This window comes from Pristiophorus japonicus, chromosome 10 (assembly GCF_044704955.1).
Source record: "Pristiophorus japonicus isolate sPriJap1 chromosome 10, sPriJap1.hap1, whole genome shotgun sequence".
Lineage (NCBI taxonomy): Eukaryota > Metazoa > Chordata > Chondrichthyes > Pristiophoridae > Pristiophorus > Pristiophorus japonicus.
Window position 1 is genome coordinate 49,487,112 of NC_091986.1, and position 27,409 is coordinate 49,514,520.

The following is a 27,409-nucleotide window of genomic DNA, read 5'->3' on the forward strand; positions in this document are numbered from 1 at the left end:
AGATGCTCCTTAAGACCTACCTCTTTGACCAAGCTTTTTGTCACCTGCCCTAATGTCTCTTTAGGCATTTCACAATGTCAAAGGCACTATATAAATATTGTCGAGAACCAGTCTAACTAGGCATGTGTGAATATTGCCAAGAGACAGGTTTCCTATTCCAGAAAACTCGTTTACTGTGATGGCTGTCAGGTCAATTAATGTTTAAACAAACTGCTTCAAGGGAAGAGACTCCCTGGGGAACTCCAGTCTTCTAATCTCCCAGCCGCTTCCACTAAGGAACGGGGCTAGCAACACCAGACTAAGGGCTCAATTTCCCCCAAAGCTGTTTTTGGCGTACTTTTACGCCCGTTTTTTTGGGGCCCAAGTACGGAAAAGAAACATCTTCCAAGTTTCCCGTTTGATTTCTTCATTTTGACGCCGCCTAGCCTGTCGTTTGGTTTTGGTTTTGGTTTCGGCCAGGGATAGGAGCGGGCATTGGGGGGGGTGGAGAGGCACTTTAGTAATTTAATGGAGGTAAGTTGCTGCAATGTTTAATGTGCTTGGTAAGTTGTTGTAATGTGTTTGTGCTTGGTTGCTGTGAGCTGGCTGGAGCCTTGATCTGCGCCAAAAAGATCGGGTTCCCACGGTAACCAGGGACACAATGCGGGCTGAGGCTGGAAAGTGACACAGCCAGCTCACAGCAACCAAGCACAAACACATTACAACAACTTACCAAGCACATTAAACATTGCAGCAACTTACCTCCATTAAATTACTAAAGTGTCTCCTCCGCCCCCCCCCCCCCCCCCCCCCGACAATGCCCGCTCCTATCACTGGCCAAAGGGCCTCCCAGTGTCGGTCCCCGCACTTATCCCTGGCAGAATGGCCTCCTCCCTCTTGATCCCTGCACCTATCCCCGGCCGAATGGCCTTCTCCCTCCCGATCCCTGCACCTACACCAGGCCAAATGGCCTCCCAGTTCCGGTCCTCGCAACTATCCCAGATCGAATGGCCTCCTGGTTCCAGTCCCTGCACCTATCCCAGGCCGAATGGCCTCCCAGTCCAGGACCCTGCACCTATCCCACGCAGAACAGCCTCCTTCCTCCTCCCGGTCCCCGCACCTAACTATACCCGAAAGGCTTCCCCCCACCTCGCCCCCCCACCCCGCACTCTCTCTTACCTCTCCTGCTGCTGTCCAGGCATCCTGCTGCACTGATTTACTTACCTGCACTGATTTTCTTAACTCACCAGAAGGTTTTTCTACAGAGGCCACATAGTGGCCTAAGAAGAACTGGAGTAACTCTGAGCTGGCCAAACTTGCCTAACAGGCCAGAATTGGCGCCGGTGGCAGGTTACGTCCCCTTTGACTCAAAAAAAACCCCAACCTAAAAAAATCGTAACTAACTGATTGCTGGTACAAATTGATTGGGGCAACTTTTATTTTTTTTAAACTTAGGCCAAAAAAAGCAGCGCGAGCCAAAAAAACGGCACAAATCATTGGGAAAAATTGAGCCCAATGTTTTACCACCAGAGACAGTCTTTCTAAGAACATGCTGACAGGTGCTGCAAGAATAATGTACACTGCCTTTTTAAACAGTCATATAAAGTGCAAGTTAGATTCCTGTACTGCTGATATGTTGGATCCATGTATTATGTATATTTTAAATAAGCCTGTTCAGTAATTTAGCTATGTGTTATTTTGCCATTTTCTAAAATGACGGGAGCGGGGAGACCTCCCTCACATTACCGCGATTCAAGGATAGCCGTGAAACTGGGCGATGCTGACCCTTGCACTACAGGGAGTAACAGCAGCTTTCAATCCCCGAGACTCATGAAACTCTGGTCACCATCAGAATGATGTTAAACGTAAAAATTTCAACAGTAACATCAATAACAGAATTGTAAATACATACCTGTACTTGTTTCTCCAGTAGTGTCAGCACACACCCCGGCTAACTTCCCATACTGAGCACCAATAGACTGGATGGCAAAATACACATTTCCTGAAATTTAAAAAAAAGTGGTGCTATGTAAACAAAAACTGTTCTGAAGTCACGACAGGCTTGGATAAGAATTCCTCCACGTCACAAGATTAATACCTCCTTCACACTGGGACAAAATGATACTGAGCTGCATGCATACAGTTGTTAAAATCGCCTTGAATCCTAGAATCATACAGCACAGAAGGAGACCATTCGGCCCATCGTGCCGGCTCTTTGAGAGAGCTATCCAATTATTCCCAGCCCCACTGCTCTTTCCCCATAGTCCTGCAATTTTTCCCTTTTCAAGTATTTATCCAATTGCCTTACGAAAGTTACTATTGAATCTACTTTCCCCGCCCTATCAGGCAGCACATTTCAAATCGTAGCCTCCCACTGAGTAAAAAAGATTCCAATTTCCCCCCTGGATTTTTGTCAATTATCTTAAATCTGTGTCTTCTGGTTACCGACCCTCCTGCCACTAGAAACAGTTTCTCGGTATCTACTCTATTAAAACCCCTCAAAATTTTGAAAACATCTATTAAATCACCCCTCAAAAATTAGAGCAAGATCATTGTTACTATTTACCACTACATTATTTGGAACAAATTAAACCCATGACTGTTATCAGCCCACTGGACATTAACCCTCTTTGCAACATCGTACTCTCCCTATAAGAAGTCTTAAATGGTACTTATTTTAAAATCTGACTCCACTCAACATGGTGAAATGGACCTGAATCAAGTTTCCCGTGACCCTCTCGTAAACCACACATACAGCAGCATATCAGATGAAAAGTTTAATCATAATACACACATGAAATAAGATTGACAGTCGGTCTAAAGGGTCCAGGATTAATTTAAGGACAGGGTGTGGATTTACTAGAGTTATGTGCCTATGGACTAAAATTTATATTTTGCCTGTACAAGATTAAAATTTCTTTAATAAAAGCACCGCGGAAACTCACTGATGGGAAAGTTATCACTGCACAAACTCACCTGCGGAGGTTGAATATGCATGGCCATTGTGAATGATTCTCTCAATGAATTCCACAATCTGGAGAATGTTATCGGTCACTCGCATGTAAACCGTAGGTGGCAGAACCTGCAAAAACAAAATTGAAAATATCATCCAGCTGATGAAACCAACTTCCTATGCTGTCTCACAAACAGAACTATAATGTCTTGGGGCACTCAAACCTAAAATGAACTATTCTAGGGATTTAAATAGTTTAAGGCAGGGGTAGGTCCAAAATCATCTGTGGAATAACATTTCTATGCCATTGTATAATAAATTACTGCCCTCTCGTGTCCTGCCTACAGGGTGTGTATTTCAATACTACAGATACTGGAAACAACACAACATTGAACCAGATTACATCAATCCCCCATTTATAAAAAGTTTACAATCGTACATGTCAAAACCCATTTTATTAGCTCTAAATTTAAAAGTGCAGCAAGCGATTTTTTAGCAAAAAGTAACGGTTGAACTCCCGGGGTTAGATTGTACTTTGTGCGATAGTGTGATAGCGAATCAGCAATGGGAAGAAAAATAAGTAGATATGTAAAAGGTGCTGCCGATTCACTGTCACCCATTCTACACCATCGCACAAAGCCATGATCTACACCGCGTGTGGAGGACATGAAGCCCGTCTCCTCGGTACAATATACTAGGACAAACCCAACACTCATAAGCACAAGCTGGAGTATCTGGGCTGTGTGAGGGCTTCAAAACTCTTCAAGAATGTACACTCGATGAGAAAACAAGGTTTTGAAGAAAACAAGAATTAATTGGAGCAAAAAAAACTCTAAAATGTTCACGGGTGGCCGATAGCTGTGGCTATTCCTCCCACACCTTTGTATGGACAGTAGTTACCAGCACCTAATTTCGACTTTGATCTCTAATTTTCCAGCTTAAGTGTATTAAAACAGTCCCTGCACAGTTACAACATTCGGCTCTGCCTTGGTTGCAATCTATGGCCGTCAGTAAAACTGGAATTGATCTGTTGGAGGGGTAGTATTGAGGGAATTTCTTCTTCTTCTTAGGCAGTCCCCTCAGAGTCGAGAATGGCTTGCTTCCACACTATGAGTTCTAAGGTGACTAATGAGTCCAATGCAGGATCTACAGATTCTGTCACAGGAGGGGCAGGTGGTGGTTGAAGGGACGGATGAGTGGGGTGCTTGGTTTGTCGTACACTCCTTCCGATATTTGTACTTGGCTTCCGCATGCTCCTGATGAAGAGACTCAAAGTGTTCGGCGCCTTCTCGACTGCTTCTCCTCCACTTTGAGCAGTCTTGGGCCAGGGATTCCAAGAGTCAGTGGGGATGTTACAGTTTTTCAAGGATGCTTTGAGGGTGTCCTTGAAGTGTTTTCTCTGCCCTCCTAGAACTCACTTGACATAGCTCAGAGTAGAGTGTTTGTTTTAGTCTTGTATCAAGGTGCAGTGCTGAGGGAGTGCTGCACTGTTGGAGGGACAGTACCGAGGGAGTGCTACACTGTCGGAGCGGCAATACTGAAGGAGTGCTGCACTTTTGGAGATGCCGTCTTTCAGAAAAGACATTAAAGATCCCATGGCCACTATTTCGAAGAAGAGCAGGCGAGTCTCTTACCCAGTTCGGGACAATATTTATCCTTTAAATTATCTGGTCATTACCACGTAGCTGTTTGAAGGAACTTGCTATGTGCAAATTGGCTGCCGCTTTTTCCTACATTGCAACATTAAAAATATTTATTTGGCTATAAAGCATTTTGGGACGTCCTGAGGTTGTGAATGGCGCTGTCAAAAGGCACATTTTTTCTCTCTTTCTTTAGAACTCAACTCTTCAAACCTTCCTTCGCCAAGCCCTCTTTCCGACTTTTTCCTCGGTCCCTGGTTCCCATCTGAACCAAGGCTTGGTTGGTTTCCCTCCCTTTTCAGAAGCTGTCCCAGCTGCAAACCTGTTGAGGGTGGGGGTCAATTGAAAATTTCAAGACTGAGTTTGCTAGATTTTTGATGGACAAGGGTATTAAGGGTTACGGAACCCAGGCAGGTAAATGGAGTTAAGATACAGATCAGCCATAATCTAATTGACTGGCAGAACAGGCGCAATGGGCCAAATAGCTTCCTTCTGTGGTGCAAGATTCTATGGTTCCTCTTCTTCCCCTTGCTGGGGGTCACCCTCTCCCCGTCCTCTGCTCCAAGTCAATTGTTCTATTTGATATAATACAATCACAGGCAATGTGACTGCTCCAATAACCAAGAAACATTTGTAAGCCAATAGTAATTTTTAACCATGCAACATAGATTCATAGAATGATACAGCACAGATGGAGGCTATTCGGCCCATCGTGCTTGTACCGGCTCTTTGAAAGAGCAATCCAATTAGTTGCACTCTCCCCTGCTCTTTCCCCATAGCCCTACAACTTATTTCCAATTTATCCAGTTACTATTGAATCTGCTTCCACCGCCCTTTCAGGCAGCGCATTCCAGATCACAACAACTTGCTGTGTAAAAAAATTTTCCCTCATCTCCCCTCTGGTTCTGTTGCCGATCACCTTAAATCTGTGTCCTCTGGTTACCGACCTTTCTGACACTGAAAACAGTTTATACTTATTTACTCTATCAAAACCATTCATAATTTTGAACACCTCTATTATATCTTCCCTTAGCCTACTTTGCTCAAAGGAGAACAACCTCAGCTTCTCCACATAACTGAAGCTGAAATTAAAAGTGCTTATAAACAATTAGCAGCTACACAAAAATGGGTTCAGTGCTGTATTTGCAATGAAATGTTAGCAGTACCTTTAAGCATGCCATATCCTGTTTGAAATCCTCTTCGTAAATGCGAGCAAGTACTGTCGGGGAAATATTCAACTGCAATTGGGAAAATAATAGTCAGTCCTCAAATGTCAATATCATGGTTTTAAATGCAAGTGCTTCCCGAGAAAAGTTCTTGTAACTTACCTCTTTGGCTCTTTGAATTATTTTGTCATCAATATCTGTGATAACCATCACCATGACAACATCGATGTCAAAGAACTTGGTCAATATTCTTCTTATGATGTCAAATCTAACATAAGAGCTAAAAAAGCAAAAGAAGAGGTGTTAGTGAAAAAGTTGCTCCTGATGGTTCCAATTTAGGATGTGTGTGAGGTAAATATTCCACACTTCAGCTCCCGGTATGGGCTCTGGCTCCGGGTACAGGGTCTGCCTCCGGATACGGGGTCTCAGTCTGGCTCTGGGTACGGGTATGGGATCTGACTCCAGGTACGGGGTTTCGGTCAGGGTACGGAGTCTGGATCTGGGTATGGAGTCTCGGTCTGACTCTGGGTACAGTCTCTGGCTCGGTGTACGGAGTCTGGATCTGGGTATGGAGTCTCGGTCTGACTCTGGGTACGGTCTCTGGCTCGGGGTAAGGGTCTGGATCTGGGTACGGGCTCCGGGTGGGCTCTGGGTACTGGGTCTCGGTCTGGCTCTGGGTACGGGGTCTCAGTCTGGGTACGGAGATTCCATCTCGCTCCAAGGTACACTCAAACATTTATGTATTCCTCAACCGACACGCAAAACAGGTGATGTGATCATTTATCTCATTGCTGTTAGTGGGAGCTTGCTGTGCGCAAATTGGCTTTGTTTCTTGCATTGCAACAGTGACTACACTTCAGAAGTAGTTCAATGACTGTTAAGCATTTTGAGGCTTCTTTGGGTTGTGAAAGGAGCTACAGAAATGCAAGTTCTTTCTTAAATATCATGTTTAATAGCCACTTAAAAGGATAGCTTATCCTGATAACCCTTTGCGTGAAATAATTCCTACAAACCTCCCTCTTTATATTTCTAGTGCTGCATTTGTACCCTCCCCTTTACTGATGCATGATGATTATTGAAATGCCATGAAATATAATCCCTTCAAAATAGAAACAAATATACATTTAATAAAAAAGCTTTCATCTTATGAATTCCTTTCCAGTGTTTTGGTTAGGATTTCAAGTAGTCTAATGATTACATGCTTTCCTTTCTCAACCTCATTTTTCTCCCCATCCACTGACTTACAATCCAGGAGCCCATTCTGCAAACCCCAACTCTTCACTACTCCAGTTTCCCTAAATACTCGCTCTCACATTACTTCCTTCCCCTTTCAGTACTGTATTCACAGCCCCCCATATATCTTCGCCTCCCCATTCCACTTTACTACTCTCGTGCCCATCTAATCGCCTCAAAAAAACAAAATAACTTCCTCTCAGTCACCATTCTCTGACCCACTATATCTCTTGTTGCAACGCATTCACTTTATTAATGGACAAAATCGCATCTCCCGTGCTGCTTTAGACAGTGATGGAATAAATCAAATTGTGTTTTTATTACAGAGTACCATGACACTGTTAGTGAAGATTGCAGACTCTAATTCCATGATTGTGTGCATATTTGCACATAATGTGCTCTTTAATAGGGAGAGTGCCACATGGTGTAACTGAGAATGTATTGGTATGTTTTATATGTTCCGAACAGAACAAACGCTGGTTTAAAGTGAAGGAAGGATCATAAAACCAAGGGAGCAGTAGTTAAAATTTGGAACTAAAAGGAATGGCAGTTCAAATGAGCTGTGAAATACATGTAATACTTTAGAACATGTTGGTGCAACCCCCATGGTGCTGCTGGTAGCGATTTTGTCCATTAATAAAGTGAATGCGTTGCAACAAGAGATATAGTGGGTCAGAGAATGGTGACTGAGAGGAAGTTATTTTGTTTTTTTGAGGCGATTAGATGGGCACGAGAGTAGTAAAGTGGAATGGGGAGGCGAAGATATATGGGGGGCTGTGAATACAGTACTGAAAGGGGAAGGAAGTAATGTGAGAGCGAGTATTTAGGGAAACTGGAGTAGTGAAGAGTTGGGGTTTGCAGAATGGGCTCCTGGATTGTAGGTCAGTGGATGGGGAGAAAAATTAGGTTAAGAAAGGAAAGCGAGTGGACAATAATTCATGGGGAAGGGAACTTCTAACAACAATCAGTCTAAAAGCACATACCCAGAAACAAACTTTCTAAAAAAGAAAACAATGGGGAAGAAGTACCCACAAAATAAAACGTGTGTGCAATGAGCATTAAAACCCATAGCGCCGGACAGACCCCGAGTTAAAGGCAAAAGATCGGGGGGGCATGAAAGAAAACAGGTTTTCTGCATGGCAGGAGTTTCTCCCCGAGTGGGAGGAAGTGGGGGTGAAGGGGTTTTAGCGAGGATTGGTGGGTCCAAGGTCAGCTGGCTGGTGGGACAGAAGCAGGTGGGAATCCCAGAAGTGACAGAGGTAGGGTTTAGAGCAGAAAGCAGCAACAGAAAAAAGGGGAGCACAGGGCTATTAGGGAAAAACAAAAGTATACAGCGAGATGGGGGAGAATGGGCTCGAGGAAGGTTCAGGCTGGGCAGGCAGGAACACATAATTTGAGACATGGAGGCAAAGACTGTTTGGGGAAGGCCGAGAATGTTGGCCTGCATTTATGTTGCAACGGGTTCCAGCCAGATGAGAGTTGGGAATGTCAGGATACGGAAGGAATATGAGAAGACCATAGAAATTAAAAGTTTAAATATTTATTTATAATAGGTTATAACTTGCCTGCAACTCAAAATTTTAAGAATTAAATAGAAGAATAAGATGGCAGAGTTGTCAAGAGTCTTTGACAATGGGGCTTCCTAGTGGACGGTGACAGTTATGTAGCAAAATTGACTGGGAAATGTTGACATATCAAATTATAATGGGGGAAAAAGTTTACACAAAAGTTTTATCAAAACCATTACAAGAGGAAGAATGCAGCATAATACTAGCATATCTCCTGTGGCATTAATTATAGCAAGTCAGAGTACAAGATGTTTGAAAAGTGGGATGAATATGAGGCAATGGAGAATGTAATAATGTGATGGTGACATATAGGTGTGTGTATTTATGGGTGAAAAGATAACTGTGGTGCTTTATTATAGTGCTTTGTTTATTCATTTTTTTGTTTCATTTTATGCTTGTGTGTCTTTTTTGTGTTGTGATGACTGTTGGTGGTATCAGAATTGTTGACATGTAATGTTTAGATTTTGATCTGCATGGGGAAAGTGATAATAGGGCAGGTAAGGATGGCAGAGGTCTGCGATGCTGAGAGGGATGTGTTTGTTGGGGATATGAGGAGAGCAGTCATTGGGAGGCGAGTGTTACGGATAGAGGTTGGGGCCAGGAGTGGGAGTGCGAGTGCGAGGAGAAAGTTGGATGGGGTATGAGTGGAGCAGGAAGGAGTTAAAGATGTGCGAGATACAGTGGCAGCTTCAGCAGCAGGAGGGGGATGTAGTTTGCTGTCAGGATGTGGGTTATTGCCCATCACTAGTTGAGAGAGAGAGAGAGACAGACAGACAGACACAGACAGAGAGAGAGAGCGAGAGAGAGAGAGGTGGCGATGGCCATTCTCCTTAAACCTCTAGTCCGTGTGGTGATGTTGCTCCCACAATGATACTAGGTAGAGAATTCTAGGATTTTATCCAGCAATAATGAAGGACCAAAAATATTTGTCCAAGGCACAATGGTGTGCACCTTGGAGGGGAACCTGGTGGTGATAGTGTTCCCCCTGTGCTCTTGCCCTTCAGGTTACTGGGAGGTGCTGTTGAAGTAAGCTTAGCAAGTTGCTGCAGCACATCCCATGGATTGTACATACTGCAGCCAGTGCGTCGGTGAAGGAAGGGGTGGACAGTGAGCTCAGTTATGACTGGCTTCTGACCACCACGACCACCTTTCTCCAGCCTCTGGAGGGTTTCCCCATTGACCTTAAGTTTTACTGGGGCTTGTCGGTCATAACTGGTCAAATACTGCCTTGATGTTGAGGGCAGCTACTCTCACCGCTTCTCTGGCATTCAGCGGTCAAGTCCATGTCTGGAACAAGGCTTCACAAGGGATGGAGCCAAGTGGTTCTCCCAGAATCTGAACTGAGTGTTGGGGTACAAGTTTTAGGAGAGATGTTGTCACTTGATGGCATTACTGATGACTTCTATCACTTTACGGATGTTTGGAAAGCAATTGGCCAAGTTAGATTTGTCCTATTTCTTGTGGATGAGATAATGCTGGAAAATGCCAGTGTCATAGCTGCATTGAAGTAGCTCAGCTTGGGGAGGGGGGAGGGGCTAGTTCTGGTGCTCATGGTCTCAGCACTACAGCCAGGATGTTATTGGAGATTTTCTGTGACTAGGGTCCTCAGCCACTTCCTGATGTCATCTGAAGTGAACCAAATTGAGTGGACATCAGAATCAGGATGAGACTGTGTCAGCACATCCACATTTTAACGATGTCTCTGGCGCTCTTACGCTCATCTGCTCATCTTCCGTGGTTGAGGCTGGGTGTTCCGTGGAGAGTCAGCCTCCTGTTAGTTGCCTGAATGTCTGTCACCATTCTCAACTGTTCGAATCTTTTGGTTATGGGACCACTTAGCTCAGACTATAGGCAGCCTCTTTTGGTGTATAGCGCTGCAGGGAGCCTTGCATTGTAGTTTCACTAGATTTGTGCCTAATTGGCTGGTGCTGCTCCTGACATGCCCTTCCACACATTAAATGGTCGTGGTGATGGGTGTGTCGGGCCATGAGGCTACACATTGTGGTGTTATATTATTCTCCTACTGCTGATGTCCCACAGACCTCAGAGGTCCAGTTTTGGGCTGCTAGATCTATCCTTAGCCTGTCCCACTTAGCAGGGCGGTAAAGCTACAATACGTAATAGAGGGTGCCCTCACCGTGGAGGATAGATTTCACCTTCACTTAGGACTACCCAGAGGTCGCTCCCACCAGTGTTACTGTAAACAGACAGGTAGGTTGGCGAAATCATGTAGATTACTCCCTCACCATTTGAAGCATCCAGAGCCCAGAAATTCACTCCCAGTCAGAGTTGGGGTCAGTTGTGATACTATCAAGCCACTCTGGGCAGTGGACTTTGAAGTTCCCAACCCAGAGTAGTTGCTGTGCCTTTGCTTCTTCTAAGTGGTGTTCAATATCGATTTAGTCAGCAGGTGGTAATCAGCAGGTTCTCTTGGCCTTATTTAACCGGAAGCCATGGGACATGGTGGGGTCTATGTCAATGTGGAGGACTCCAGGGACAATGCCATCGCCTCTGGCAAGTCTATCCTGTACGTGGGGCAGGACATAAGTCAGTGATGGAGAAGTCTGGGATGTTAGCCGATGAATACGACTCTTGCTTGACTTGTCTGTGGGACAGCTCTCCCAAATTCAGGCACCAGTCCACAGATGTTAGTGAGGAAAACTCTGCAGGGTTGACTGGGATTGCTGAACTCTTGTTCAGATTTGATGCCAATAAATCAGTCTAAATGTTTCAGCGCAGGGGGCAAGGACCACTAGGATAGCACTGGGAGCCGTGCTAGCTGTGATGAAGAGGAGCAAAAATGAAATGTAAAAAAAAAGCCCACAATTTACTAAAATTAAAAAATTTTAAATTAAATGAATTACAACAAACACCCAGCAGATGGGGCACTGGAGAAGCTGCGACAAGTTCCAAGACTAAGTGTGACATGACAGTCAAGTCAGAAAACACCACCAAAGCTCCAATTACAGCGCCACCAACAGGCATCACACAGAAACGCAACAGGTAAGTGTGGCCATCTTAATATAGGATGCCTCATAAGGAAATTTTTACACACAAGTTTTCAATGGCATGCACAGTCCATGCCTTGAGTCAGTTGGTAGCACCCTCGCCTCTGTCAGAAGGTTGTGGGTTCAAGTCTTACTTCAGAGACTTGAGCATAAAAATCTAGGCCGACATTCCAGTGTAGTACTGAGTGAACACTGCACTGCCGGAGGTGCCCTCTTTCGGATGAAACATTAGAGCAGACGGGGCCTCGGTTTTTCAGGTGGACGTAAAAGATCCCATGGCACTATTTCGAAGAGGAGTTCTCCCCAGTGTCCTGGCCAATATTTATCCCTCAATCAATATCACTAAAAACAGATTATCTAGCCATTATCACATTGCTGTCTGTGGGAGTTTGCTGTGCACAAATTGGCTGCCGCAATTCCTACATTACAAGAGTGACTGCACTTCAAAATTACTTCATTGGCTGTAAAGTGCTTTGAGACATCCAGTGGTTGTGAAAGGCGCTATATAAATGCAAGTCTTTCTTTATGCAAGAGTGTTAATATATAAAAAGTGGATCTCCCGTGACTGTATATTTGTGTGTGTCAGTTTGTGTGTTGAAGTGGGGTCTGCATCCCATTGCCCAATCCCAACCCATACAGCAGCAAACGGGCCCTCTGGCCAACACTATCTCGCAAGAGGAAAGAGAGCCAAGGGGACTGCCCCACCCTGCGGCCACCCCACCCCCCACCACCACCATTGGGGAAGGAAATCCACCCCTGCAGGAAGGAAGTGGAGATCACTGCAATGCTCCCCACACTGCTGCTGAATTGAAGCTCTGCTTGGTGAAGGGAGAGGATGCAAAAAGAGGAAAGGAATTCCCCATACAAGTGATGTACTGTCTCAGCCTTTGCTCCCACATACTCCAGTCCCCTTCCGACATTCCCACATCATCATCATCCTCCTCCTCCTTCTCTCTCTCTCTCCCCCATCCCAACCCCCTCCTGGATCTAATTATCCTCCACCCTCTAATCTCACTTGACCTGAACACTTCACTTAGTCTCGTATTCCTGTGTGCAACACCACACAAGATCGACTGGTACAGTCATGTCTTGCATGCAGATGCTTTCGTCACCCCTACTTCTTGTGTCCCTATTGTATCACATCTGGGAGTCAGCAGTTTTCATCAGACGTCCTTCCTCAACTGTTGACACTTTTCAACTGTTTCCCTCACCCTTAATATTGTAACTTCTCATTGGTCTATCCTGCCCATGAGACCAACTGCAACACTGAAAGACTTTAAAGCTCTTTTTCTATACTTCTTCTTTTATGAAGGGTTTTATAGGGTAGATAGAAAAAAAACTATTTCCAGTGGCAGGAGGGTCGGTAACCAGAGGGTACAGATTTAGATAAGTGATAAAAGAACCAGAAGGAAGATGAGAATTTTTTTTTTTTTATAAACACACCGACTTGTTATGATCTGGAATGCACTGCCTGAAATCAGATTTAATAGCGTCTTTTAAAAGGGAATTGGATAAATACTTCAAAGGGAAATTTTTCAGGGCTATGGGGAAAGGGCAGCGAGAATGGGACTAATTGGATAGAATCATAGAAGTTTACAGCACATAAGGAGGCCATTTCGGCCCATCGTGTCCATGCCGGCCAACAAGAGGCTATCCAGCCTACCACTTTGCAGCTCTAGGTCCGTAACCCTGCCAGTTACGGCACTTCAGGTGCACATCCAAGTACTTTTTAAATGTGGTGAGGGTTTCTGCCTCTACCACCCTTTCCGGCTGTGAGTTCCAGACCCCCACAACCCTCTGCATGAAGAAATTTCCCCTCAAATTCTCTCTAAACCTTCTACCAATTACTTAAAATGTATGCCCCCTCAGTTAAGGGAAATAGGCCCTTTCTATCTTCTATATCTAGGCCCCGCATAATTTTATACACCTCAATGAGGTCTCCCCTCAGCCTCCTCAGTTCCAATGAAAACAGCCTTTCAAATCGGTCCTAATAGCTTACATTGTCCACTCTCGGCAACATCCTCGTAAATCTCCTCTATACCTTCTCCAGTTCAATCACGTCCTTTCTGTAATGCGGTGACCAGATCTGCACACAGTACTCCAGCTGTGGCCTAACTAGTGTATTATACAGTTGAAGCATAACCCCCCCTGCTCACGTATTCTATGCCTCGGCTAATAAAAGCAAGCATTCCGTATGCCTTCTTGACCACCTTATCCACCTGGCCTGTTACTTTCAGGGGTCTGTGGACATGCACTCCAAGGTCCCTTTATTCCTCTACACTGCTCAGTATCCTACCATTTAATATGTATTCCCTTTCCTTGTTAGCTCTCCCAAAATTCCATTTGCCATTGTTCTGCCCATCTGACCTCAAAAAGCCAGCACAGGCAGGATGGGCCGAATGGTCCTTTTAAACTTTGTCCGAAGAAGCAAAAAGGTTTTATTGCATTTACCAGTCTGCAGGATCTTTTATTTATTAATTGATGGCGAGAACCCAGTGGCCGTTTCTTATTTTTTAATTTAATTAACAGATTCACAAGTTGTTTCCACTGCTGCTAAGTGGCTTACCTACCTGCTAACAAACAACTGCTTTTTATTCATTAGTTCGTTTTGGGGAACCCATTAATTAAATATAACAGCAGTCGCCATTTATTTAATAAATATTGGGGGAAAGCCCTTTGAATTAAATGATCGATGCTGTTATTCAATCTTCTACATTTTGGAGAAAGCAGTTATATTGAATGGTCATTGCTTTTATTTAATTAGTAAATTTCTGTCAGCTGTGGCTCGACTATCAGGATTGGATTCTAGTCCCACTCCAGAGATATGAGCACAAAATCTAGGCTGACACTCGCAGTGCAGTACTGAGGGAGCGCTACACTGTCGGAGAGGCAGTACTGAGGGATCGCTGCACTGTCGGAGGTGCCGTCTTTCGGATAGGACATTAAATCATAGTCCCATCTGTTCAGATGGATTTAAAAGATTTGATAGCCTTTTTTGAAGTACAACAGGATCCTGACAAATATTCATCTTTGCCGTGGCAGTTTATTTACTTTATTTCACCAGATACACTGGAGCAAGCCATTAAGCTTAGTAAACTTCCCATTGCTCAGAGTTAGAAGGTGCAGGGTTCGAACCCCACTCCAGACAGTCCCAGCAGGTGGAGACTGGAGCTCATTTCCGGCATCAACCGGTGGTTGTGGGTGCCCTCCTCTCATCATATGGGGTTGCGAGAGGTCATAAAATCTTCACGTCATACATGACTAATCTCTCTATCGGCTGGTATAAAGGTGGTTACAGCCATTGAAGGAATATTCACGTCAGACTGTTAATTAGTCCACGACTTCTTCCACTGCTTGTTATGTACAGACCACAAAACAGTAGTAGTGAGGTTGGGACAACATCAAACAAGAAATAAGGGATCTGTGCAATAAATGTACAGCAGTTATCATGGGCGACTTTAATCTACATATTGGGCTAATCAAACTGGTAGTGTATTAGGGATGCTTTTATCGACCAATATGTCGAGGAACCAACTAGAGAGCTGGCCATCCTAGACTGGGTGATGTGTAACGAGAAAGGACTAATTAGCAATCTTGTTGTGCGCACCACTTGGGGAAGAGTGACCATAATATGGTAGAATTCTTTATTAAGATGGAGAGTGACACAGTTAATTCGGAAACCACGGTCCTGAACTTAAGGAACGGTAACTTCGATGGTTTGAGGCGTGAATTGGCTGGAATAGACTGGCAAAGGATACTTAAAGGGTTGACGGTGGATAAGCAATGGCAAACATTTAAAGATCACATGGATGAACTTCAGCAATTGTACATCCCTGTTTGGAGTAAAAATAAAACGGGGAAGGTGGCTCAACCGTGGCTAATAAAAAGAAATTAAGGATAGTGTTAAATCCAAGGAAGAGACATATAAATTGGCTAGAAAAAGTAACAAACCTGAGGACTGGGAGAAATTTAGAATTCAACAGAGGAGGACTAAGGGTTTAATTAAGAGGGGGAAAATAGAGGACGACAGGAAGCTTGCAGGGAACATAAAAACTGACTGCAAAAGCTTCTATAAATATGTGAAGAGAAAAAGATTAGTGAAGACAAATGTAGGTCCCTTGCAGTTGGATTCAGATGAATTTATAATGGGGAACAAAGAAATGGCAGACCAATTGAACAAATACGAAGGAAGACACAAATAACCTTACGAATGTACTAAGGGACAGTGGTCGAGTGAGAAGGAGGAACTGAAGGATATCCTTATTAGGCGGGAAAGTGTGTTAGGGAAATTGATGAGATTGAAGGCTGATAAATCCCCAGGGCCTGATAAGTCTGCATCCCAGAATACTTAAGTGGCCCTAAAAATAGTGGATGCATTGGTGATCATTTTCCAACAGTCTATCGACTCTGGATCAGTTCCTATGGACTGGTGGGTAGCTAATGTAACACCACTTTTTAAAAAAGAAGGGAGCGAGAAAACAGGTAATTATAGACCGGTTAGCCTGTCATCAGTAGTGGGGAAAATGTTAGAATCAATCATTAAGGATGAAATAGCAGCGCATTTGGAAAGCAGTGACAGGATCGGGCCACGTCAGCATGGATTTATGAAAGGGAAATCGTGCTTGACGAATCTTCTGGAATTTTTTTTGAGGATGTAACTAGCAGAGTGGACAAGGAAGAACCAGTGGATGTGGTGTATTTGGACTTTCAAAAGGCTTTTGACAAGGTCCCGCACAAGAGATTGGTGTGCAAAGTCAAAGCGCATGGTACTGGGGGTAATGTACTGACGTGGATAGAGAACTGGTTGGCAGACAGGAAGCACAGTCGGGATAAATGGGTCCTTTTCAGAATGGCAGGCAGTGACTAGTGGAGTGCTGCAAGGCTCAGTGCTGGGACTCCAGCTCTTTACAATATACATTAATGATTTGGATAAAGGAATGGAATGTAATATCTCCAAGTTTGCAGATGACACTAAACTGGGTGGCGGTGAGAGCTGTGAGGGGGGACGCTAAGAGGCTGCAGGGTGACTTAGACAGGTTAGGTGAGTGGGCAAATGTATGGCAGATGCAGTATAATGTGGATAAATGTGAGGTTATCCATTTTGGGGGCAAAAACACGAAGGCAGAATATTAACTGAATTGTGGCAGATTAGGAAAAGGGGAGGTGCAATGAGACCTGGGTGTCATGGTTCATCAGTCATTGAAGGTTGGCATGCAGGTGCAACAGGCGGTGAAGGCGGCAAATGGTATGTTGGCCTTCATAGTTAGGGGATTTGAGTATAGGAGCAGGGAGGTCTTACTGCAGTTGTACAGGGCCTTAGTGAGGCCTCACCTGGAATATTATGTTCAGTTTTGGTTTCCTAATCTGAGGAAGGATGTTATTGTTATTGAGGGAGTGCAGCAAAGGTTCACCAGACTAATTCCAGGGATGGCTGGACTGACATGAGGAGAGACTAGATCAACTGGGCCTTTATTCACTCGAGTTTAGAAGGATGAGAGGGGATCTCATAGAAACGTGCAAGATTCTGACGGGACCTGACATGTTAAATGCGGGAAGAATGTTCCCGATGTTGGGGAAGTCCAGAACCAGGGGACACAGTCTTAGGATAAGGGGTAGGGCATTTAGGACTGAGATGAGGAGAAACTTCTTCATTCAGAGTTGTTAACCTGTGAAATTCCCTGCCGCAGAGTTGTTGATGCCAGTTCATTGGATATATTCAAGAGGAAGTTAGATATGGCCCTTACGGCTAAAGGGATCAAGGGGTATGGAGAGAAAGCAGGAAAAGGGTACTGAGGGAGTGATCAACCATGATCTTATTGAATGGTGGTGCAGGCTCGAAGGGCCAAATGGCCTACTCCTGCATCTATTTTCTATGTTTCATGCTGTCTCGAAGTGAAGAGCATGACATGACTCTGCAATGGCCACTTTTAATTCTTGACTACAAGTGGCTTATTTAATAAATTAATTCCTGAATTCCGTAACCCACCGATTTCGCCAATGGCTCATTGGTCAGCACACTTGCTGGAGTCAGAAAGTTATGGGTTCAAAGTTCAACTTCCGAGACACGAGCACAAAAATCGAGGCCGACACACCCAGTACAATACTGAGGGAGGGCTGCATAGTCGAAAGGGCAGTACCGAGGGAGGGCTGCCCAGTCGGAGGAGCAGAATCGAGGGTGTTATGCATGTAAACTTAAAATGTGTAAGACTTGCCACCAGGGGGAGCACCTGTGGGAGACCCAAGGGTCACCTGCATACCCTGGGCAAGCAGGTATAAAAGGCAGTATACCATGCCGCTTCCTCACTCTGGAGTTACATTAGAAACATAGAACATAGAAATTAGATGGAGTAGGCCATTCGGCCCTTCGAGCCTGCACCACCATTCAATAAGATCATGGCTGATCATTCACCTCAGTACCCCTTCCCTGCTTTCTCGCCATACCCCTTGATCCTTTTAGCCTTAAGGGCCATATCTAACTTCCTCTTGAATATAGAAGTGACCAAGGTCACAACAGTTTGAGCTTACAGCATACAGTCTTGTGACGTCATTCTGAACATAACAAGCGGCGACCAGTAACAGATCATAAACTTTCACGTGGTTATGATTGCCATTGGTATTCTTGAGAGATTTGTTGAGGGTGATGATTCGGAAGCCTTCATTGAGCGTCTTGACCAGTACTCCGTGGCCAATGAGCTGTATACGGAAGAGACAGTGGTCAAGCGCAGGACGAATCTCACCGTTTGTGGGTCCACGATATATGGCCTCATTAAAAATCTGCTAGCACCGACGAAACCAACGGAGAAGACATATGAAGAGTTGTGCATTTTGGTTCGGGAACACCTCAAGCCGAAAGGAGAGCATCCTAATGGTCAGGTATCGCTTTTATACGAACCATCGCTCTGAGGGCCAGGATGTGACAAGCTATGTTGTCGACCTAAGACGCCTTGTGGGACAGTGCGTATTTGCTGGATTTTGGGGGGAAATGTTACAGGACTTTTTCGTCTTGGAATCAGCCACCAAGTGGCAAACTGCTGTTTGACGAATCCCTATTATCTGGCAAGGCCATCACGATAGCCCAGGCTTTCATATCCACGAACGATAACACTAAACAGCTATCTTTGCAACATCGAAGCTCACCGGACAGTACTGTGCATAAAATAACACCTTCAGCAGGCAGAACTGTACATGACAGGGACTACACGCCTGCAGAGGCCAGAACTAGGATATCCACTGTGGGGCGTGAATGCAAATCCATTAACACTGTGTTGGCTCTGCGGGGGTAATCATCGAGCCCATCAATGTCGATTCAAGCACTACGTGTGCAAAGGCTGCGAAAGAATGGGGCACACCTCCAGCGAATGTATAAACGTACTGCGACTCACCACATGGCAGAGTTGGCAGAAGATGACCGATCCGGCATGGATCACGCTGAACGAGTAACAGAGGCAACTCAACCCGAGGCTGAAGAGGAAGTGTATGGGGTACACACCTTCACCACCAAAATCAATGTAAAGTCAAATTAAACGGCATTCCAGTTTCCATGGAATTGGACACGGGGGCGAGTCAGTCAATTATGAGCCAGAAGGCTTTTGAGAAACTGTGGGGCAACAAGGCACAAAGGCCAAAACTAAGCCCGATCCACACCAAGCTGCGCACTTACACCAAAGAGCTTATACCAGTCATTGGCAGTGCGGCAGTGAAGGTATTGTACGATGGAGCTGTGCATGATTTGCCACTGTGGATTGTACCAGGCGATGGCCCAATGCTGTTTGGCAGGAGCTGGCTCGGAAAGATTCAATGGAACTGGGACGACATCAAAGCATTGTCTTCGGTGAATGTCGCTTCGTGCTAAACAAATTTCTGTCATTATTCGAGCCAGGCATCAGCAACTTCACAGGTGCCAAAGTGCAGATCCATCTCGTCCCTGATGCACGACCTGTTCATCACAAGGCCCGAGCAGTTCCATACATCATGCTAAAGAAAGTCGAGATCAAGCTGGACAGACTTCAATGAGAGGGGATCATGTCGCCAGTCGAGTTCAACAATTGTTCAGATGTTGAAAAGCGATGGGATGGTCAGAATCTGTGGGGTCTTCAAGGTAACGATCAACCGAGTCTTGTTACAGGACCAGTACCCACTACTCAAAGCGGATGACCTGTTTGCAACGCTGGCTGGGGGAAGGGGGGGGGGGGGGGGGGGGGAGGAAAAGAGAGTAGTTCACCAAGCTCGATCTAACCTCTGCTTACATGACACAGACAGGAGCTAGCAGAACCAGCAAAAAAAATTGATGTGCATCAACACGCACAAAGGACTGTTCATATACTACAGATGGGCCTTTGGGATTCGCTCGGCTGCGGCCATCTTCCAGAGGAACATGGTTAGGTTGCTGAAATCGGTTCCGCGCACCGTGGTGTTTCAATCCCGATTGCTGGTTGCAACACCACCGAACACTGGCACAACCTGGAAGAGGTTCTAAATCGACTGGACAGAGGGATTCAGGTTGAAACGCTCCAAGCGTGTTTGCCTGGCGCCAGAGGTTGAATTTCTGGGGAGAAAGATTGCGGCGGACGGCATCAGACCCACGGACTCCAAGATGGAGGCATCAAGAATGCACCCAGACCACAGAATGTGACAGAGCTGCGTTCATTCCTCAAATATTTTGGTAACTTTCTACCGGCGTTGATCACTTTGCTGGAACCTTTGCATTTATTGCTACGCAAGGGTGACAACTGGGTTTGGGCTAAATCTCAAGAGACAGCCTTTAATAACAAGTTACTTGTATTGTATGACCCATGTAAACGTTTAGTACTAGCTTATGATGCATCTTCGTACGGGGTCGGTTGTGTGTTACAGCAAGCCAATGTGTCAGGCAAACTGCAACCGGGGTTGCATATGCGTCCAGAAGTTTATTCAAGGCTGAAAGAGCCTACAGTATGGTTGAGATAGAAGCATTAGAATGTGTATACGGGGTTAAGAAAATGCACCAATACCTATTTGGACTCCGGTTCGAGCTCGAAACAGATCACAAGCCGCTCATTTCGCTGTTCTCAGAAAGCAAAGGTATTAATACCAATGCTACGTCCCGCATCCAAAGATGGGCACTAACGTTATTTGCGTATGATTATATAATCCACCACAGACCAGGCACTGAGAACTGTGCCAATGCCCTCAGTTGGCTACCATTGCAGAGGTGGAAATGGCGCAACTTGCAGACTTGCTTCTTGTTATGGATGCTTTTGAGAGCGAGGGGTCACCCGTCACGACCCACCAGATCAGGACCCGGACCAGCCAGTAAAAAGCTACATCCTCAATGAGAGCTGGTTGGCGATTCCCGGGGAAATGTAAGACGAAATTAAGCCATTCCATCGAGGCAAGGACGAAATGTCCATCCATTCAGACTGCCTCCTATGGGGGAAATTGTGTAATTTTGCCAAAAAAAGGCACGGAAACGTTTATACGCGACCTTCACAGTACCCAATCCAGGCCTAGTCATGATGAAGGCTATCGCCAGGTCGCATATTTGGTGGCCCGGCATTGACTCGGAATTGGAGTCATGCGTACACCAATGCAACACTTGATCAATGCACCAAGGGAGGCCCCACTGAGTCTGTGGTCATGGCCCTCCAAACCGTGGTCCAGGGTCCATGTAGACTTCGCTGGCCCCTTTCTAGGAAAGATGTTCCTCGCAGCAGTGGACGCTTACTCTAAATGGATTGAATGTATAATAATATCGGCATGCACGTCCATTGCCACCATTGAAAGCCTCCGGGCCATGTTCGCCACCCATGGTTTGCCTGACGTCCTCGTTAGTGACAATGGACCATGTTTCACCAGCTCGGAATTCAATGAGTTCATGACCCGCAATGGCATCAAGCATGTCAGGTCTGCCCCGTTTAAGCCCGCATCCAATGGTCAAGTGGAACGGGCAGTCCAAACTATCAAGCAGAGCCTGAAACACATGACGGACGGTTCCCTGCAGACCCAATTATCTCAGATTCTGCTCAGCTACCGTACGCGACCCCACTTGCGTACTGGGGTTCCCCCTGCAGAATTGCTAAAGAGGAGAGCACTCAAAACCAGGCTCTCCTTAATCCATCTGGATCTCAATGATCATGTAGAAACCCGGTGTCACCGGCATAACGTGTACCACGATTGCGCGGCGGTATCGCGTCACATTGAGGTTAATGACCGTGTTTGTTTTTAATTACGGCCATGGTCGCAAATGGGTTGCTGGCACTGTCTTAGCCAAGGAGGGGGAAAAGTGTTTGTTGTCAAACGTTTGAATGGACAAACGTACAGAAAACACTTGGATCAGACCAAAGTGCAATTCACTGACAACCAAGAACAGTTTGAAGAGGACATTACCATCATTGATCCACCCACACACCCAACCAGCAATCGACCTCACGGTCAACCACAAGGATGAACCCACCATACCAGACAGTCCGATCAGACCAGCCACACCGCAGCACAGCAATGATCCAACCGACTCACCCATGCCAGCACTTCAACTCAGGCGATCAACCCGGGAACAGAGCCCTGGATTGCCTAAACTTGATAACTTGAAAAGACTTTGGGCGGGGGGGGGGGCAGTGATGCAAACTTTACCAATGTGTAAGACTTGCCACCAGGGGGCATGCCTGTGGGAGACCTAAGGGTTACCTGCACACCCTGGGCAAGCAGGTATAAAAGGCAATCTACTATGCTGCTTCCTCACTCTGGAGTTACATTAAAGAGACCAAGGTCACAACAGTTTTTGTGGACTTATTCTGAACATAACCGAGGGAGCGCTGCACTGTCGGAGGGGCAGTAGCGAGGGAGCACCGCATTGTCGGAGGGGCAGTAGTGAGGGAGCACCGCACTGTCGGAGGGGCAGTAGCGAGGAACATAGAAACATAGAAAATAGGTGCAGGAGTACGCCATTCAGCCCTTGGAGCCTGCACCACCATTCAATACAATCATGGCTGATCATGCAACTTCAGTACCCCATTCCTGCCTTCTTTCCATACCCCTTGATCCCTTTAGCCGCAAGGGCCACATCTAACTCCCTTTTGAATATATCTAACGAACTGGCCTCAACAACTTTCCGTGGTTGAGAATTCCACAGGTTCACAATTCTCTGAGTGAAGAAGTTTCTCCTCATCTCGGTCCTAAACCCCTTATCCTTAGACTGTGTTCCCTGGTTCGGGACTTCCCCAACATCGGGAACATTCTTCCTGCATCTAACCTGTCCAATCCCGTCAGAATTTGATATGTTTCTATGAGATCCCCTCTCATTCTTCTAAATTTCAGTGAATATAAGCCTAGTCGATCCAGTCTTCCTTCATATGTCAGTCCTGCCAGCCCAGGAATCAGTTTGGTGAACCTTCGCTGCACTCCCTCAATAGCAAGACTGTCCTTCCTCAGATTAGACCACCAAAACTGTACACAATATTCAAGGTGTGAGCTCACCAAGGCCCTGTACAACTGCAGTAACACCTCCCTGCTCTTATACTCAAATCCTCTCGCTATGAAGGCCAACATGCCATTTGCCTTCTTCACCACCTGCTGTACCTGCATGCCAACTTTCAATGACTGATGTACCATGACACCCAGGTCTCGTTGCACCTCCCTCCCCTTTTCCTAATCGGTCACCATTCAGATAATATTCTGCCTTCATGTTTATGCCACCAAAGTGGATAACCTCACATTTATCTACATTATACTGCATCTGCTATGCATTTGCCTACTCACCTAACCTGTCCAAATCACCCTGCAGCCTCTTAGCATCCTCCTCACAGCTCACACCACCCAGCTTAGTGTCATTTGCAAACTTGGTGATATTACATTCAATTCCTTTGTCTAAATCATTAATGTACATTGCAAATAGCTGGGGTCCCAGCACTGAACCTTGCAGTAGCCCACTAGTCACTGACTGCCATTCTGAAAAGGACTTGTTTATTCCAACTCTTTGCTTCCTGTCTGCCAACCAGTTCTCTATCCACATCAGTACATTACCCCCAATCCCATGTGCTTTAATTTTACACACTAATCTCATGTGTGGGACCTTGTCAAAAGCCTTTTGAAAGTCCAAAAATACACCATATCCACTGGTTCTCCCTTGTCCACTCTACTAGTTACATCCTCAAAAAATTCTAGAAGATTTGTCAAGCATGATTTCCCTTTCCTGTCACTTCTTTCCAAATGCACTGCTATTACATCTTTAATAATTGATTCCAACATTTTCCCCACCACCGATGTCAGGCTAACCGGTCTGTAATTCCCTGTTTTCTCTCTCCCTCCTTTTTTTAAAAAAAAAGTGGGGTTACATTAGCTACCCTCCAGTCCATAGGAACTGATCCAGAGTCGATAGACTATTGGAAAATGATCACCAATGCATCCATTATTTCTAGGGCCACTTCCTTAAGTACTCTGGGATGCAGACTATCAGGCCCTGGGGATTTATCGGCCTTCAATCCCATCAATTTCCCTAACACAATTTCCTGACGTATAAGGACTTCCTTCAGGTCCTCCTTCTCGCTAGACCCTCAGTCCCCTAGTATTTCCGGAAGGTTATTTGTGTGTTCCTTAGTGAAGATAGAACCAAAGTATTTGGTCAATTGGTCTGCCATTTCTTTGTTCCCCATTATAAATTCACCTGGTTCTGACTGTAAGGGACCTACATTTGTCTTCACTGCAGCAGTGTTGGAGGGGCAGCAGCGAGGGAGCGCCGCACCCTGACATTACCATTTGAATTTGGGCAATCATCCCTTTTGTCTCTCTAATTACTCCTGTCTTCCAACCTATCACAGACCTTCCCTTTTTTTCTATCTTCCCCTCCCCCTTTGTGCTTACAAATCCATTCTTTCCAAACACACTCCAGTTCTGACAAAGGGTCATCGACCCGAAACGTTAACTCTGCTTTTTCTCCACAGACGCTGCCTGACCCGCCGAGATTGCCAGCATTTTCTGTTTTTATTCCAGATTCCAGCATCTGCATTATTTTGCTTTTGTATCAGTAATAGGCAAGGTGCTTGAGGGTCTCAATCTATGAATGTTTGGATAAAGAGTAACACATATATTAGGGACACCCAACATGGCTTCATAAAAATATCATGTCTTACAAATCTAATTGTATTTTTTGAAGTTAAAGTTGGTGGATGAAGGATGAAGGAAGTACAGTCGATAGTGTCTACTTAAATTTCCAAAAAGCTTTTGATCAGGTACCTCTGGTATTACTGGTAATATATTGAGCTGGATTGAGGACTGGCTGGAAGGATGTAGGCGAAAGGTAATTATAGATGGATTCAGATCTGTTTGGAGAAAGGTCACCAGTGATGTCCCACAGGGTCCAGTGTTAGGTCCACTTGACTTTACTATTTTTATTGATGATCTGGATGTAGATGTTGAGGGCAAGATCTGCAAATTTTCAGATGATACCAAGATCTGTGCGAGTGTTAGGGCTGCAGACGTGCTCGTCTGCTTCAGGCAGATCTTAATGTGCTGGGAGATTGGGCTCATCACTGGCAAATGATGTATAACTTCGATATATGTGGGCAGGGCAAATGTTCAACATCCATATACCCCTCAGGAAAAAGCATTAAAGATGGTAGAGATAGAAAGAAATCTGGCATTCTCGTGCATACATCCTTAAAGACACTTGAGCAATGCCGTATTGCGATAGCTAGAGCAAAAAGGGCATTTGGGTGTATCCATAGAACAATTGAGTATAATCGAGGCATACTATTTTGTCCTTGTACAAGACCGTAGTCAGGCTGCACTTGAAATATTGTGTCCAGTTTTGGTCTCCTCATATGGTGGGTGATATTGAAGCTTTGGAAAGGGTGCAGAGGAGTGTCACTGGACTAATTCTCCACTGGCTGGAGTCATACCTAGCACAAAGGAAGATGGTTGTGGTTGTTGGGGGCCAATCATTTCAGTGCCAGGACATCGCTGCAGGAGTTCCTCAGGACAGTGAGCTTGGCGCAATCATCTTCAGCTGCTTCATCAATGGCCTCCCCTCCATCATAAGGTCAGAAGTGGGGATATTTGTTGATGATTGCAATGTTCAATTCCATTCACATCTCCTCAGAAAATGAAACAGTCCATGCCGCATGCAGCAAGACCTGCCTGACATTCAGGTTTGGGCTGATGTGGCATGAACGTTGCATAAGTACCAGGCAATAACCATCTCTAACAAGCGAAAGTCTAGCCACTGCCTCTTGACATTCAACGGCATTATCATTGCCGAATCTCCCAACATCAACATCCTGAGGGTCACCATTGACCAGAAGCTTAGCCGGACCAGCCACATAAATACTGTGGCGCGTGTCTCACCTCCTGACTCTCCAAAACCACCATCGACAAGCACAAGCCAGGTCTCCTAATGTGATACCTTTATTTAAGAAGGGAGAAAGGGATAGACTGAGTAATTACAGGCCAGTCAACCTAATCTTAGTGGTGGGAAAATTATAGGAAAAATTCTGAAGGACAGGATAAATCTTCATTTCGAAAGACACGGATTAATTAAGGACAGTCAGCACGGATTTGTTTAGGTAAGGTCATGCCTGACTAACTTGATTTAATTTTTTGAGGTGGTAACAAGGAGGGTCGATGAGGGGAGTGCATTTATGGATTTCAGCAAGGCTTTTGATAAGGTCCCACATGGCAGACTGGTCACGAAAGTAAAAGCCCATGGGTTCCGAGGCAAAGTGGCATGTTGGATCCCAAATTGGTTCAAAGGCAGGAAGCAGAGGGTAATGGTTGATGGGTGTTTTTGTGACTGAAAGGCTGTTTCCAGTGGTCTTCTGCAGGGCTCAGTACTTGGTTCCTTGCTTTTTGTGATAAACATCAATGATCTAGACTAGACACCTCGTCCTCTCGCAGATCGGGATGGCCCATCTCCACAGGTCGGGGCTGCAAAAAGAGCTGGAGTGCCGGGCCCTGGGACATCGTGGCCGTACCAACCTGTGAGAACATCTCCGCAGGTCGGGACTATAAAAAGAGCATGCCACTGCAGCTTCCAGCACGAGCTGACACAAACGTACGATGGTTTCGAGGTGGGCGACTGGGTGACGTCATCAGGACCCAGATTGCCATTTGGAGCATGGGCAGGAGCATCGGTGGGGCTCTAGTAGAGGAGTGGGAAGGTTGTGGCAGACTTGCGGCAAGTGATCAGGGCGGAGGGATCACTATGAGGGATTGTGGCTGAGATTTGGTGGGTGATCGTGACAGAGGTCCGGCAAATGTTTGGTGTGGAGGAGCGGTGAGGGATCGTGGCGGAGGTGCAGCGAATGCTTATGGCAGAAGAGCGGTGAGAGATTGTGGCGGAGGTGCAGCGAATGAGGGTACGGGGCCCAGAAGAGCAGAGGGCCCAGGGGCAGGATGGGCCTGCCCACACTGCAATGTGTGCACCCACTAGGTCCGTGCAGCAAAGCAGGTCTCCAGTCGCCCTGGTTAATCCTCGCTACTGGATAAAGGCCTTGCGGTGGCTGACGTGCAACGGTTACCACACGTTAAAAAAAAATCCATGCGCACGCATCTTCCACCTCCTCAATTGGAGTTCAGGACTGGAACATCCGGTCCTTCATTGAAACATCTGTGAACTCATGTGGAAGCAAGTCATCCTCGTTCGAGGGACCGCCTATGATAAGACTTGAATAAAAGGGGTATCATTAACAAGTTTGCAGATGATACTAAAATCGGCTGTGTGGTTGATAATGAAGAAAACCGAAGACTGCAGGAAGATATCAATCAACTGGTCAGGTGGGCAGAACAGTGGCAAATGGAATTTAAACCGGAGTAGTGTGAGATAATGCATCTGGGGAGGGCTAACAAGGAAAGGGAATACACATTAAAATGGTACGACACTGAGAAGTGTAGA

General features: G+C 45.6%; 1 protein-coding gene across 3 annotated transcripts in view; it reads right to left on the reverse strand.

Moving 5' to 3' along the window:
• cars2 (cysteinyl-tRNA synthetase 2, mitochondrial) overlaps positions 1 to 27,409 on the reverse strand; it is a 144,570-nt gene that overhangs the window by 113,654 nt on the left and 3,507 nt on the right. For all 3 annotated transcript variants that reach the window (XR_011595645.1, XM_070891806.1, XM_070891804.1), the window contains exons 3-6: positions 5,901 to 6,018; positions 5,739 to 5,810; positions 2,956 to 3,061; positions 1,892 to 1,981 (exon numbers count right to left, since the gene is read on the reverse strand). Coding sequence is in view for 2 of the 3 variants with exons in the window: in XM_070891806.1 (XP_070747907.1) it covers positions 1,892 to 1,981; positions 2,956 to 3,061; positions 5,739 to 5,810; positions 5,901 to 6,018 (386 nt within the window). In the remaining variant the exon portion in view is untranslated. The remainder of the gene's footprint in view (positions 1 to 1,891; positions 1,982 to 2,955; positions 3,062 to 5,738; positions 5,811 to 5,900; positions 6,019 to 27,409) is intronic.